At 42.5% G+C, this 14,105-nt stretch overlaps 1 protein-coding gene across 10 annotated transcripts in view; it reads right to left on the bottom strand.

Moving 5' to 3' along the window:
* Positions 1 to 14,105, bottom strand: part of SPATA13 (spermatogenesis associated 13) — a 165,800-nt gene that overhangs the window by 30,872 nt on the left and 120,823 nt on the right. For 8 of the 10 annotated variants that reach the window (XM_087759444.1, XM_087759452.1, XM_087759446.1 and 5 more), the window contains one exon: positions 2,983 to 3,345. The exons of 1 other annotated variant lie outside the window; for it this stretch is intronic. In XM_087759444.1, coding sequence (XP_087615570.1) covers positions 2,983 to 3,345 — 363 coding nt within the window. Of the gene's footprint in view, positions 1 to 80; positions 248 to 2,982; positions 3,346 to 14,105 lie in introns of those variants that run through there. One more of the 10 variants, XM_087759457.1, reaches the window with a different exon arrangement.

Raw genomic sequence — 14,105 nt, 5'->3', positions numbered from 1 at the left:
ACTGAGCAAAACTCAGGTATGAAGTAAGGTTTCTTCAGATAGTCCAGCTAATTACAGGGGCAGTAAAAAAAATCGCCTACTTTGAAGTGACATTGCTTAAACACCGCATACCATATCCACCAGCACTGCAGAAAATATTTTATTACGTTACAGTTCTGTTACGTTAAAAACTCCTTAGCCTTCTGTTATGATCAGACATGCTCTATAATTTTCATCTTGTAACACTCTGTGCCCGAACGCTCTGGGATCTCACTGCTTTGAGAACAGCCTGCGCAATGCCGGCTGGCGTTGTAAGCACACATCTGAAGGGAAACCCAAAGTGAAAGAATGACCAGAAATGCTGCGGTTGAAAGCTGTGTTCATTTCCTGGGACACTTGCTTTCTTCAAATAAATGTATTGCTTATAAGTAAAATAAACAAGACAAAAACAATTGTCTAAATGATCCTCTGCTCTGAAGATCCCAGGAGTCTCATTAAAAAGAGGTAATTTTAAGTTTACTTGTAACTTTATCTGGAAGCCATTTTCTTTAGTTAAATCTTTCATTTGCTTAATTATGATTAGAGAATCAACCCCTGTTTTATTTGCAAATTGAGTCTAATTTGATGTCATCCCTGAACAACTCCACATTAGCCAGGCTGAATGACCTTGCATAAACATTCAACATTAAACAGCCAGACCTCAGCACATGAACTTCAGAGAAACTCCTCTTTACATCTTCTCTTATCTTTCAGTTGTTAGTGGTCATAGGCCCTTCTGTCAAGTAATCTGAAAGATCAGGGTTGGTTTTTTATGATCTCTTGACACTCTATTATGAAACCAACAATTTAGTATTGTTTGAAAACGTTTTCTCACACCTAAGCTGTCAGACCAAAACAAAACACAACAAAGAAGGAATTAGCATTACACTTTTCAAATATTCCCGTGGGTTTTCAAAGCTTTTAAGAAAAAAATCAGCAAGGTGAAGATCAGTCTTTGAAAGCCCCACATAAAATACTTCTAGCACATGTATTCCTGCTTCATTAGTCCTTTTTTACATTCCAGCTACAAATTTACTTTCTAATATGACTGCCAAAAACCGCTGTGTATTGAATATGATTTAACTACAACTTCATCTTTAAACCTCATTTCTTCAGTGCTTTGCAATATACCAGGATCCTGTCACTGAGTAACACCACCAAGAGTAAGTCCAATATATTGCATCAAATAGCTAATAGGAATGATGGCAATTACTATATGCAAATAATTGGCTGATTAAGCAACAAAGCTATTTATTTCCGGGCAACTAAAATTTTCTTGTAAAGCTTCAGTCCAGATCCCTTCCCTGGACAGACAAAGACGTGCTGTTACTCAGTGGCAGGCCTGGGAAGGCCATCATTTGGGTTAAAAACGTGTCCCCGTTGGGAATGCTTCATAGCTTTGGTCTTGACCACAGTGATCCAGCAATGTGCTCGTTTAACCCCAGCCAGCCCTCGCAGCAGCATCGGAGCACGGAAAGAGTCAGCTCAAATAGCTGCCTTGATGCATGCTCCTTCATTAATAAACTGATGCAAGCAAGGTTTGAAGAGAGATCAATTTGTTTTCAACAGTAAATGAAGGGCTTGGAGAGTGCTAAATCACTTCCATGGTACAGCAAGGATTATTTGGGTTGCCAATACCTACTATCCCTTGAAATCCATCTATTATTCTTGACTAAGATGGCCTAGAATTTATAACAATAATTTTCCCAGTTTTTTTCCTCCAAGCTAAGTAGTGATAAAATTTATTTTAAAATATCCCAGTTATATAGGGTTTGAAACTACAGCCTTTGCCTGGGTAAAAGGTTCATTGGCTTCAGTTGGAGTTTTGCTTCAAGATGCATTTTTTTGCATGGGAATTATAAAGAAAAAATGTGCAATATACAATAACAATCCTCATGTTACAAATTGCTTTTCACAGGAGACTTAAAATCCTGCCATTGTTTCCGCATTTGATTTCAGTCGGGAGAGTACAGTACCCATGAATGATACTGTATTGAACTTCCCAGCAGGAGATAAAGTAGCATGAGAAAGATTAAGAAGATTCAGATTCCATTAATAACCACTGGAATCACATTTTTTGAGGATGTAAATACTATTCCTTTTTTTCTGTTGCTTTACCAGCTTGACAATTGCTTTAGGTAGGAGTCCTCCAGCTTCTCTGCAAAGTGGAAAACACCTGACCAGTGCAGTATTACAAAAGCCTGTGAGCCTGAAGCTTTGTAACCAACTACAAGATGGGGCCACCACTACCATCAGAACAGTAAGTTCCTCTACACATCATACCCGCTCAGAACTACCTCCAGGAAAAAAGGAGCTATTTTTATCTTTCAGAAGTTTTTATCAGTCTCTCACCTAAGCCAACAGAGATGGCAAATAAGTATATAGGTACTGCTCAAGAACTAACTCAACTACTTGCTATTTTCTTACAGGCTTCCTACGTTCCATCAGATCAATTTAGTAGTATATAAACAAGTACATATTGGGTGTGGTTTTTTCATATTCACGGTTTTCTTAGATTAATGCCACAGGTTTTGAACAGGCCTGCTTTTGCAGAATTTGAAATGATCAATAAAGTCTGTGTTACTATCATATTGTTTGTATTCCTCTGTTCCTCAGGACCTACAGCCTGTAAGGTGAGTAAACACACAGCTGTATTACACACAAGTCAGCTCTTATACACCAATATGAGACTTAACAACCATTCCAAGAAAGAAATAAGGTTAATTTACAATACAAAAAATATTATGCTAAAGTCAGTATCAGTTTTATTCCATGCTGTTTTGTTTTTTAACAACAAGACAAAGTAATTAGTGACCAGGAAAGCAGAATTGTAAGTACACGATGTCAGCTTGACAAAAAGGAAGGAAGAGAAGGAAGCATCCATTCTATTTTCTAGGCTGAAGACAGAGACAAGGAAGTGAAAGGGTCTTTTGCAGTTTGCAGAGAGCACATCTCTTATCTTACTTGTGTCAGCAGACCTTCTATCTCTTCTGCTGGACCGCTTCCATAGAAATTGACCCCACCTATTACGGAGATGGGTCTTCTTTTTCGCCCTCTGTGGTAGCCTACTGTATTGCTTTGGATCACAGACCCGACAGAAGCCAGTCCTGGCTGATTTTCTCCATCCGTGCAGTCTGTCTTCTGAGATTCCACCGCAACTGCATCTTCTGGTATAGAGAAGCTTCTGATCGATATTTGGCCATAGTCTGAGAGAGGTCTGGGACGAGATCTTTTTCCAGAGCCCCATCTCCTGGGTGTGACCTTTTGTGTGTCTGTCTTTTCTTCATCGTGGGATGGGGACCTCTTCCAGTGGTCATCAGAAACAACCTTTTTAAATGTGAACAAGTCAAATAAGCCACAGCATTTTCTGACACTTAATCATTTTTGAGTTTTTCATATGGCAGATCAACTTAACATTGCTAAAAAGAAAGCATTACCATAATAAATACAATAAATGCAACTGACAATTCAAGAAGAGAGTAACTCTGCAAAGGAAAGACATCATGATGCTTGTGTTGAGTAAGGTTAACACCCAACCATCAGCACCTCTTAGGCAAACATGACTAATAACACCAAAAACTCACCTATTACCTCAGCAGTACAGACAGGCCCCATCATAAACACTGAATTCACTGAATGATGTCTTGGAAAGACAGCTCTGGCACTCACAGGACTTGTTCCTGTGCACAAGTAGGATGTTACATGTAACACCGGTAAAAATAATTCAGCCAGCACACTGTGTTGCTGGACTTTCTACCACGGCCTGTAGTGACAGGATAAGGGGCAATGGTTTCAGACTGTAAGAGGGTAGATTTAGATCAGATATAAGGAAGAAATTCTTTACAATGAAGGTGGTGAGACACTATAACAGGCTGCCCAGAGAAGTAGTGGATGCCCCATCATTGGAAGCGTTCGAGGTCAGGCTGGATGGGGCTTTGAGAGACCTGATGTAGTGAAAGATGTCCCTGCCCATGGCAGGGGGGTTGGACTAGATGATCTTCAAAGGTCCCTTCCAACCCAAATCATTCTATGATTCTATGACACTCCTCTGCTTTACCTCTATTCAGTGATGAAAATAAACAGTAAGGCTGCAGTTTGACTGCTTGCCGACCCCACGTAACTGTAAGCCGATACCAAAACGGGCAGTCGCACCCCCTCCTACCACTCGCTCCCATGCTCTCGCTTGGGTCAGATCTAGAGATTGTGCAGCCATGTGCGAATTGGGTGAGTGAGCTCATCCAGTTTGAAAGAGAGAAGCTAATTTTCTACACGCTCAGGGAGGTTACAGTCATATGGAGTAGGACCAGAGATACATTATAACACAAATACAGGAAAAACTGATGTTTTCAGAGAGGACGCTTGGAAAAGGAGCACTTTGTTCCTATTTAACAGCACATCTGGCTCACGGAGGTTAATGCCTACAGGTATCATAATTGCACTGGTACTGCAAGTTTTGAAATAAAATAACCTCAACTGAAATGCTTGTTAGAGGGAACATTTTTAAGGATTTCAATGCATGTGGAGTAATACTGCCATAAACTTTTCTAGCAAAATCCCTGCAGTTTTTATTTTGAGAAAAAATACCGCACATAAAAATTTATATTCACTTTTCCCTCAAATTTCCAAATTCTCAGCTTTTCCTTGGCTTTTCCTGGCTCCTCTATAAAGAACAGAAAAGAAACAGAGAGAGGAAGGTGGGTGTTTCTGGGCTGGGTGGCAGTTTGCATGAACGCCTGATGAAGTGAATGGCAAACTCCAAAGCTGTGAGCAAGTGAATGCTGCCCCAAGTTCTCATACAAATTATGAACTAATTCTGACTTTTTTTTTTTTTTTTTTTAAATCAGCCTACTTCTTTATTAGGATATCTTTAGACTACCCAAGTGCATTTCTGATGATGTTCAAAGCTAATAAGCATTCCAAAAAAGAGAGGCATCATTTTGTCTGTCTCTGGCTACATTTTCTTCATCTGTTTCAGACCAGATGAAGGCATTTCAGGTATTGCATATTCAAAGCAAACATGCAGCCTAGAATCAGCCTTTTACAATGATGCCTGTGAAAGAGGACTTATCTTCTGTCACCTTCTTCTCCAGCTACCACCTTCAACCAGGCCAGTACAACTCCGATGAGTCTTTTTTAGAAGGCCACCTGATACAGTGGGCAGATTTCACTTTTTATTTGAAGGACAGCTTAAGACAAATTTCACTGTATGAAACCACTTCAGCTAGTAGGCAGAGTTATTAAGCAGTCAGCATTTTAACATGATTACTGCAATTAAGGTATGAAAAATGATTAATGTCATACAGTGCTCTACATTCAATTATTTCACTTACAGCATGAAATTTATTCTAAATAGAGCACTTGCATAAATTCTGATTTCTATGGCGTCACACCTGTCATTCAGGCATGCTTCAGCTTCTCTGTAGGTTTTAGCTCAGAAGCAGTTTTAATAGTATAAGCAATTCAATAGAGAGCACCTCCCTGGTGGGAGAACCGACACAGCTTCAGCAAAGCTGTCCCTTAAACCAGCCCCTCCAAGGTCAGAGCAGAAAAATTGCAGGTTAAATAAGGTTCTTACCTCAGAATCAGACACAGGTAAAGGCTCTCCACATATGCAGTGACTGAGAAGGGAGCTCATGAGAGTCATTTTATGTTTTTGTTTTGCAGTCTGTCTTGTCCATAAGAGCTAGAAATGTGAGCACGCTCTGCATAACCAGTCAGGCGAAGTTCATCCCATGATCCTGTACTTTTAGACTGAGGAAAGGGCACGTCATATGTCATCTCCTAATCTGCTTTTTACACCCTTATCTTGAGCAATAACATTTGCAAAGAGAGGACTGCTCTCCTTCTGCAGCACTCCACCTACAGTACTGATCTAAATGACAGCAAGATTAATCTCTGCTGTGCAATGAACAATACTGAAGGATGTGTATTTTTAAGCTTAGATCTGTAAACTGCATTGAAGAATACTAATAAAACAGAAAACATAATCCTCTCATAGCAAAAATCAGAGGAAACCAAACTGATAACCTCACATTCCTCTAAGTGACCTACTCAAGCAGGACCTGATCAAGTGACCGCTTACTAGTAGGAATAAAATATCCAGCACACAACTCATAGGCTCCAGTATTGCAGTCACTTAAGCATAAACGTGATTCTTGACATCAATGAAAAATTCTGAGGAAACAATTTTGTTCCACTTGTCATTGGCTTTATACTGGTGCAGCACCACTGACCTCAAATGACCTTCTCTTGATTAATCCCTTATAAGTAAAACCAGGTTTATGTTCTGCAATTATTATCAGTAACATCTACACACATGAGTAGAGATATACACAGCACTTCATGTAAGATGAAAATCAAAATGTCATGCACTGACTCATGCATTATAAGTGTTGGTCAAAAAAATTCAAGGAGTTTCAAGATTTCTGAGAAGTAAAGGTCTAAGCTGAATCCACACTGGATTTTCTGAAATTCCCACCTGCTAGTCTAGCAACAGCACAGGATCACCAATGCTAGCAATCAAGATTATTCATCTTGTCTTTTAGGCCGCATCCTAGGTTAGGTTTCTTCTGAGACTGCAAACACAAACAGCTCTACTTATTTATATTGAGGCAAATTCATTAATTTTATCTGGGCAGCTAAACTCCTACAACAGCATATTAGTTAAATTGTTGTATTTCAATCGTTTTCCTTTTTCCTGACAGCAGTATATCTACAAATGCAACCATTTAAAATAAACATTTACTTTGATCCAGGCTACACTTTTATTTGCTATTGTTCCCATGTAATATGTCACTCCTAGGATGGGATTCAGCTCCAGATTCACACATCTAAATTTTGACGTCTGCAATGGAGGTGTCTGTATGTTAGCTAGATGTTAAAGCTGTCATCATAGCCTGTAGAAATCTGGGCAAGATTTTGTTGCCTAAACATAGGCACCTGGGGCCATGTCAAATGTCATAAGGCATCTAAAATATCTCCACATAGCATGCATCATGCAAGTATGACACAGGACCTACGAGAGGCATGGGCCATCCAGAAGCAGCCTCTGGAGACGAGCAGGAATCAGTCAGGGCACCTCCAGCAACGCTGTGTACTTATGTTCAGGCAATCGAGTTGAGTCCCCAAACAAGAGTGTCAGCCAAGCCTACAGAGCACTACAGGCAGGAATCAGGTCCCAAACCTGATTGCAGGTAGATGTAGATGGCACAGCCAACGCTGTGGGGAACCCTACTTGGTCCTCATCTCCTGCCCCAGCAAGGTGCAGCTTCCCCACAAGGTGCCTTCCAGCTGTGTGCAGCTGTCTTGGACACCTGCCCCTCATTGCACTTGACAGCTATTTTTAGGTAACTTGGCTCAGCTCTAGGTGCCACTTTCAGGTGTGCTCTTTAGGGTGTGCTCCCCAGGGCCCCCTGACCGCACCGACCAGGCTACAGCGGGAGCTTTTGCAGGCTGCTCCCAGGTAGACAACTACACCGTGGAGTCTGAGCCCAGCCAGACCAAATCTCTCCTTTGCCAGGGCCCAGACTGATTTCCCAATCCAGGCACAGCAGCTTCAAGGACTCGATCATGATCTCACTCAACTCGACCTGGCACTGATACAACCCTGTTGCATTTACTGGCACATGACTGCTGTTGGCATTCCCTGTTACTCATTAATACCAATGTAAGCAACATCAGCATCACCACTGAAATCTTAGCTTAGCCTTTATAGCCAGATCAGAGCCAGGTTCTACAACTACTACTCAGACTACAGTGTATATTTGATAAATTCAGCACCCAAAATTGTCTTCAGAGGGAGCACTGCCTAAGGAGCATGAGATCTGATCTGTTTAGTACTGATAAAGTGTTACATGGATGCAACTTTTATCAGTGAAATGGCAAAAAATTGCCAGTACCTGAAACTGCATGGCAGGACTTTTGCTGGCACAGTTCTAACAACCACAAATAACCCTTCATCCTATACCCGACCACACTCTCCACTGCAGAAAAAGCCCAAACTGTAAGTCTGACCCAACACAGCCCACTGCTCATCAGCTTGCTGCTGTTGGTATGCTTGTGAGTGCTGACATATAGCTGCCATCATGATGGCAAAGGAAAAACAATCCCTGGGTGATTTTTTGTTAATGTTTATGCCAATAAACTCCCTAATGAAAATAAAATCACCACTCTATAAACATGTTGATGCCTGTGTACTTGCTGAGGCTCCCTGCCTACTAATCTGCATTTCTACCCCTACCATTACCTATGTGGATTTTTTAAATCTTATTTTTATGTTCTAAATGTACTGATACAATTAATGCTTCATAATGTATACATATAGACAAGCATGGCAGTATAAGGGGACACTTAAATCTTCCGAAAGTTTTTTCTCTACCTGCCCATCTGCTGGGAATTCAGAGGTAGGTGCCTCCTGGACAAGGACCTCCAGCCTTGCTGGTCTCCAGGGGAAAGCGCATCCTCCTCCCTTCCCTCTGCCAAAGCTGCAGCTGTGCCACAGGGCCACACAGACAGGCTGCTGCTGCCGATGAAGCCCCAGGGGAGCTGATGCTCCAGGGTATTTCATAGCTGTTTTTCACTAAGGCAACTGGCCCCCTTCTGCCTTTTTTTTTCCTATTTAGCTCCACAATAAGTTGCATAGCAGCTGAGGGAGCTGGGGTTGTTCAGTCTGGAGAAGAGGAGGCTCAGGGGAGACCTTATTGCTCTCTACAATTACCTGAAAGGAGGTTGTAGCCAGGTGGGGGTCGGTCTCTTCTCCCAAGTAACAAGCGATAGGACAAGAGGAAACAGCCTCAAGCTGCGCCAGGGGAAGTTTAGGTTGGATATTAGAAAAAACTTTTCCGTCGAAAGGGTATTCAGGCACCGGAACAGGCTGCCCAGGGAAGTGGTTGAGTCTCCATCCCTGGAGGTATTTAAAAGACGGGTAGACGTGGTGCTTAGGGACATGGTTTAGTGGTGGACTTGGCAGTGATAGGTTAACGGTTGGACTTGATGATCTTAAGGGTCTTCTCCAACCTTAACGATTCTATGATTCTATGATTCTTTTGGTATCTCTGTATTTTTGAGCTGCCTGGCTGAAATGCAACCTTGCTAACTACAGCTGCCTTTTTCTAATCCAGAGAAAGAAGATAATCAAAATCTAATCATGTCTTTGCAAGAAGTGCATATTCGTTTCCAAATGAAATTTATAAAAAGGTGAGATAAATGAAACAGAATAATTCTGGCTGAGAATAAATTACAAAGAAAACCTGAGTAGGCTGAGAAGTATCGGAACACGATTACTACATATTTTCAGTGAAAACTGATAATGGACAATCAGTCATGTTCTTTGTAAATCACAAAGCTTAAAGGCAGAAACTGGAATATTTATAGGGAAAAATCACAGCATTTGTGCTATTTCATGTAGATATCTCTGTGTTTTGATCACATGAGTACACATTTCTGTGTGCATTTAGGAGTCTATATAAAAATGTACAAACTTCTTATGCTAGCAATGACAGCTATATGCCAGTATTATAATTGGTTATTATGAATTAGCTGATATTTCTGTATAACACATTAACTGTCAAATGCTAGGAACCCAGTGGTAATATTAGAATTGATCTGTGAATTCATATAAGCTAGCAAAACTATGAAGGACCAAGCGATCATGACCTAGTGATCACACATTATTTTATCACCTTCACTTAACAGAGTAAAAGTCCGGACAACGTGCCTCCACCCCGGTACATGATAAAAGGCAACCTTTGCACTTTTTCTTGTTGCTAAATAGCAGTGGGGGAACATTAGTTGAAGCTCGTTTATTATCACTACTAACTGAGGTCAAAAGCTTGGTTTATGTTTCATGGACATGATCAATATCTTTATTTGCAAACTGTTGTGACAGACACAGAGATTATGAGATTCCAGATACAATACAGCCTCCCAGAGAAAATATATTTATTGCTTTCTTTCCAGATTTTATAAAAAGATCCTGAAGAGTTATGAAAGCCCTGTTGATCCAACGGGCTGACAATTTCCAACAGTGATACCATCACAGCAATAGTTACCATGGAAATGATTGCTTTTACTGTAGAAGTAAGCACCCATTCAGTCCATGTCTGCATCTTCTATCACAAAAATCTTCTATTATTAAATCAGTCCAATTCACTTACAGGAAGAAAATTTTCATCTATTCCTTTCTAATTAAATGCAATTGCGCTATATCCTTTTTTTTTTACATGCCTGTGCCTCCTCTGCCACTAGCATCTTTTCTTTGTGATTAGCCTTTGAGAAGACCCCAAATAAATGCATTGATTATCTATCCCTAGGATACACAGTGCTATTCGACCTGTAATCTGCAAGACAAGAGAATACGATCTGTGAAACAACCGCAGAAAAATTGTTCAAGAACATATGCATTTATACCTATACAAACAAGCAAAGCAGAAGAAATCAAAGTAATACAACCATATTAAAAATTTAAAGTAAGCTTTAGCTGCTTGGAAGTTATAAATATTATAGCAAGATAATCTGCCTTTTCTTCCCTTCCCCCCCAAAATTCAGTGGACCCACAGATTAAAAATTCGAAGAACACTGCTTCAAAGGGGGACCCCCTAAATTAATACCACTGCACTAAAGTAGCATGAGCTCCTAGAACAGATGCAAGAAAAGCTATGTCAGACAGTAAAATTACATTACTGTGCCTTGTAATACGGTAAAATCAATCCCTATTTGCAACACAAACTATTGTGGTAAAACATTCATTTTGGAAGTTTTAGGAATTGGAAAAAATGTACATAATTCTGTTCTTGAGATTTGTTCACACCAAAGCAATTGTGGTACTTTAACTAACAAATACACCTATAAAACCACATTAAATCATAGAATCATAGAATCATTAAGGTTGGAGAAGACCTTCAGGATCATCAGGTCCAACCATTAACCTAGCACTGCCAAGTCCACCACTAAACCATGTCCCTAAGCACCACATCTACGTCTTTTAAGTACCTCCAGGGATGGGGACTCAACCACTTCCCTGGGCAGCTTGGTCCAGTGCCTGACTACCCTTTCGGTGAAGAAGTTTTTCCTAATATCCAACCTAAACCTCCCCTGGCACAGCTTGAGGCTGTTTCCTCTTGTCCTATCGCTTGTTACTTGGGAGAAGAGACCAACCCCCACCTTGCTACAACCCCCTCTCAGGCAGTTGTACAGAGCAATAAGGTCTCCCCCTCAGCCTCCTCTTCTCCAGACTAAACAACCCCAGCTCCCTCAGCCGCTCCTCATAAGACTTGTGCTCCAGACCCTTCACCAGCTTCGTTGCCCTCCTCTGGACACGCTCCAGCACCTCCATGTCCTTCTTGTAGTGAGGGGCCCAAAACTGAACACAGTACTCGAGGTGCGGCCTCACCAGTGCCGAGTACAAGGGCACTATCACCTCCCTGCTCCTGCTGGCCACACTATTTCTGATACAAGCCAGGATGCCATTGGCCTTCTTGGCCACCTGGGCACACTGCTGGCTCATGTTCAGCCAGCTGTCAACCAACACCCCCAGGTCCTTTTCCACCAGGCAGCTCTCCAGCCACTCCTCCCCAAGCCTGTGGCGTTGCATGGGGTTGTTCTGACCCAAGTGCAGGACCCGGCACTGAGCCTTGTTCAACCTCATACAGTTGGCCTCGGCCCATCGATCCAGCCTGTCCAGGTCCCTCCAGCACAATGCTTCCACCCAACTTGGTGTCGTCTGCAAACTTACTGAGGGGGGCACTCAATCCCCTCATCCAGATAAAGATATTAAACAGGACTGGCCCCAATACTGAGCCCTGATCACCACTTGTGACCGGTTGCCAACTGGATTTAACTCCATTCACCACCACTCTCTGGGCTCAGCCATCCAGCCAGTTTTTTACCCAGCGAAGAGTACGCCTGTCCAAGCCACAAGCAGCCAGTTTCTCCAGAAGAATGCTACAGGAAACTGTGTCAAAGGCCTTACTAAAGTCCAGGCAGACAACATCCACAGCCTTTCCCTCATCCACTAAGCGGGTCACCTTGTCATAGAAGGAGATCAGGTTGGTCAAGCAGGACCTGCCTTTCATAAACCCATGCTGACTGGGCCTGATCCCCTGGTTGTCCCATGTGCGCCATGTGATGGCACTCAGGATGATCTGCTCCATAACCTTCCCTGGCACTGAGGTCAGGCTGACAGGCCTGTAGCTCCCCAGATCCTCTTTCTGCCGCTTCTTGTAGAGAGGTGTCACATTTGCTAACCTCCAGTCCACTGGGACCTCCCCGGTTAGCCAGGACTGCTGATAGATGATGGGAAGTGGCTTGGTGAACACCTCTGCCAGCTCCCTCAGTACCCTTAGGGTGGATCCCATCCAGCCCATAGACTTGTGTGTGTCTAAGTGGTGTAGCTGGTCACTAACCATTTCCCCTTGGGTTATGGGGGCTTCATTCTGCTCCCCGTCCCTGTCTTCTAGCTCAGGGGGCTATATAGATACAAAAACAAACAAAATTTGACCATGTATTTCTAAGGTGTTTTTCATGCAGGTTTGCTTCATTTAACCTGATCCTTGAAAGCCTGCTTATCATAACCAACAAGCATAATGCTTTCCCTCTTAGCAACATGCCGTACCAAGATTAGCGAGTTCACCTTCATAATATCCACAATTCGCAGATAAGGAGCAGACACAAAGCAGTTAAGTCATGTAAGTCACAGAGGAAGCATAGGGCTGAACTGGAAATGACAAACGGATCTCATGACTCTCAAATCTGTTCTTCAGCCTCAAGGATTTCCTTCGTCCTCTCCTCTAACTCATTTCCAAAAACCAAATCAGCTAACATTTCCGACTGGCATAGGGGAGTTTGCAAGGAAATGTATTTGTTTTGCAGAAATAATCTCATCAGTCATATAAAAATGCAAGCATGGTAAAACCAGAAAACTGTTTCCACTAGTTTTCTGGTGACTGATACTAGAGGATGGCTGGGTGATGCTCTAATGCTGTCCCTTCTTTACTCCAGTATCTGAACTGGAACAGCAAGCACGTAGTGTATAGTAAAGGAGTATTCCTCTGCCTCTTTTTAGAAGATGTATAGGCATTAATAATGCCTAAATAGATCTGTAAGTAATTTCGAGATCAACTCAGAACACCCTAGATCAAGTAACATGACTAAAAAAATCCATTTTCCTTTTATTTCGCAAAACAAGCAACTTTTTCCAGCCTTTCTTTGTAACATCTGCTGGCAAACCTCAAAAGCCAGATGATAACTACAGGTCGAAAGTGGAACTTTATGCTAACAAAGCAAAACATAAAAAGCCGTAGGCCTTCGAGTCTCTTCAGTGTCTCTCCAGGCAGAGATCCTCTGGTTCCCCGCCCTCTCCACCCTTCCAGAGCAAAGCCTCATCGTCCCCGCCCAAGCCCAAGCCCAGCCACTGGCAGGTCCCAGCACCAGTCACAAATTCCAGCTCGCAAGGGGTAGAGCTGCCCCAGACAACTCTATGTCTGCAAACTATTACTTCCTAGAGCGTGGTGTAAGGGTGAGGCTGCTGTGGTTGAGCTTGGAGCAGGAAGAGTCGAGGCTGCTGTGCTTGGTCTCCTCAGCGCTCAGCTGGTCTCCGACCCTGCCACAGCATCCCGCTCAGCATCCCGGTCCTATGAGCAGCACAGAAGCCTCCGGATGCCAGAAAGAGGAAATGCAGGTGGCTCAGAGGAAACTCTGCAGCTGCCTGAGCTCAATTTGAACATAGCAACCTCCTAGCGTCAAGATGGATTTTCAACGCTGACAACTCAACACCATGCTCGATGTAAAAAACAAATTACATGGCCAGAAGTGCCGTTCCACTCTCTGGGGTACTGTTACTCCTGATCCCAGAGTGAGCAGTGCCTGGGTATTACTGAGGTGTCAGAGGAGAGCAGACTCAATTATCCGACACTCTGGAAAGGCAGACAAGCACATATGGAAAGAGAGCAGCTTGCCCCAGCCTAAGTGCAGTGAAGTTCATTTGAACTCCCCCTTTCAGCATCCACAGACCCTTTTGCAGGCATGAAAATAACCCCTGGATTACTCTACCATTTTTCAGGAATGGCCAATTTTATTCAGCACTGCAGTTA

This window comes from Nipponia nippon, unplaced genomic scaffold, assembly GCF_047370975.1.
Source record: "Nipponia nippon isolate SJK-2023a ecotype South Korea unplaced genomic scaffold, ASM4737097v1 scaffold_2, whole genome shotgun sequence".
Taxonomy (NCBI): domain Eukaryota; kingdom Metazoa; phylum Chordata; class Aves; order Pelecaniformes; family Threskiornithidae; genus Nipponia; species Nipponia nippon.
This window is presented reverse-complemented; position numbering and strand designations above follow the sequence as displayed.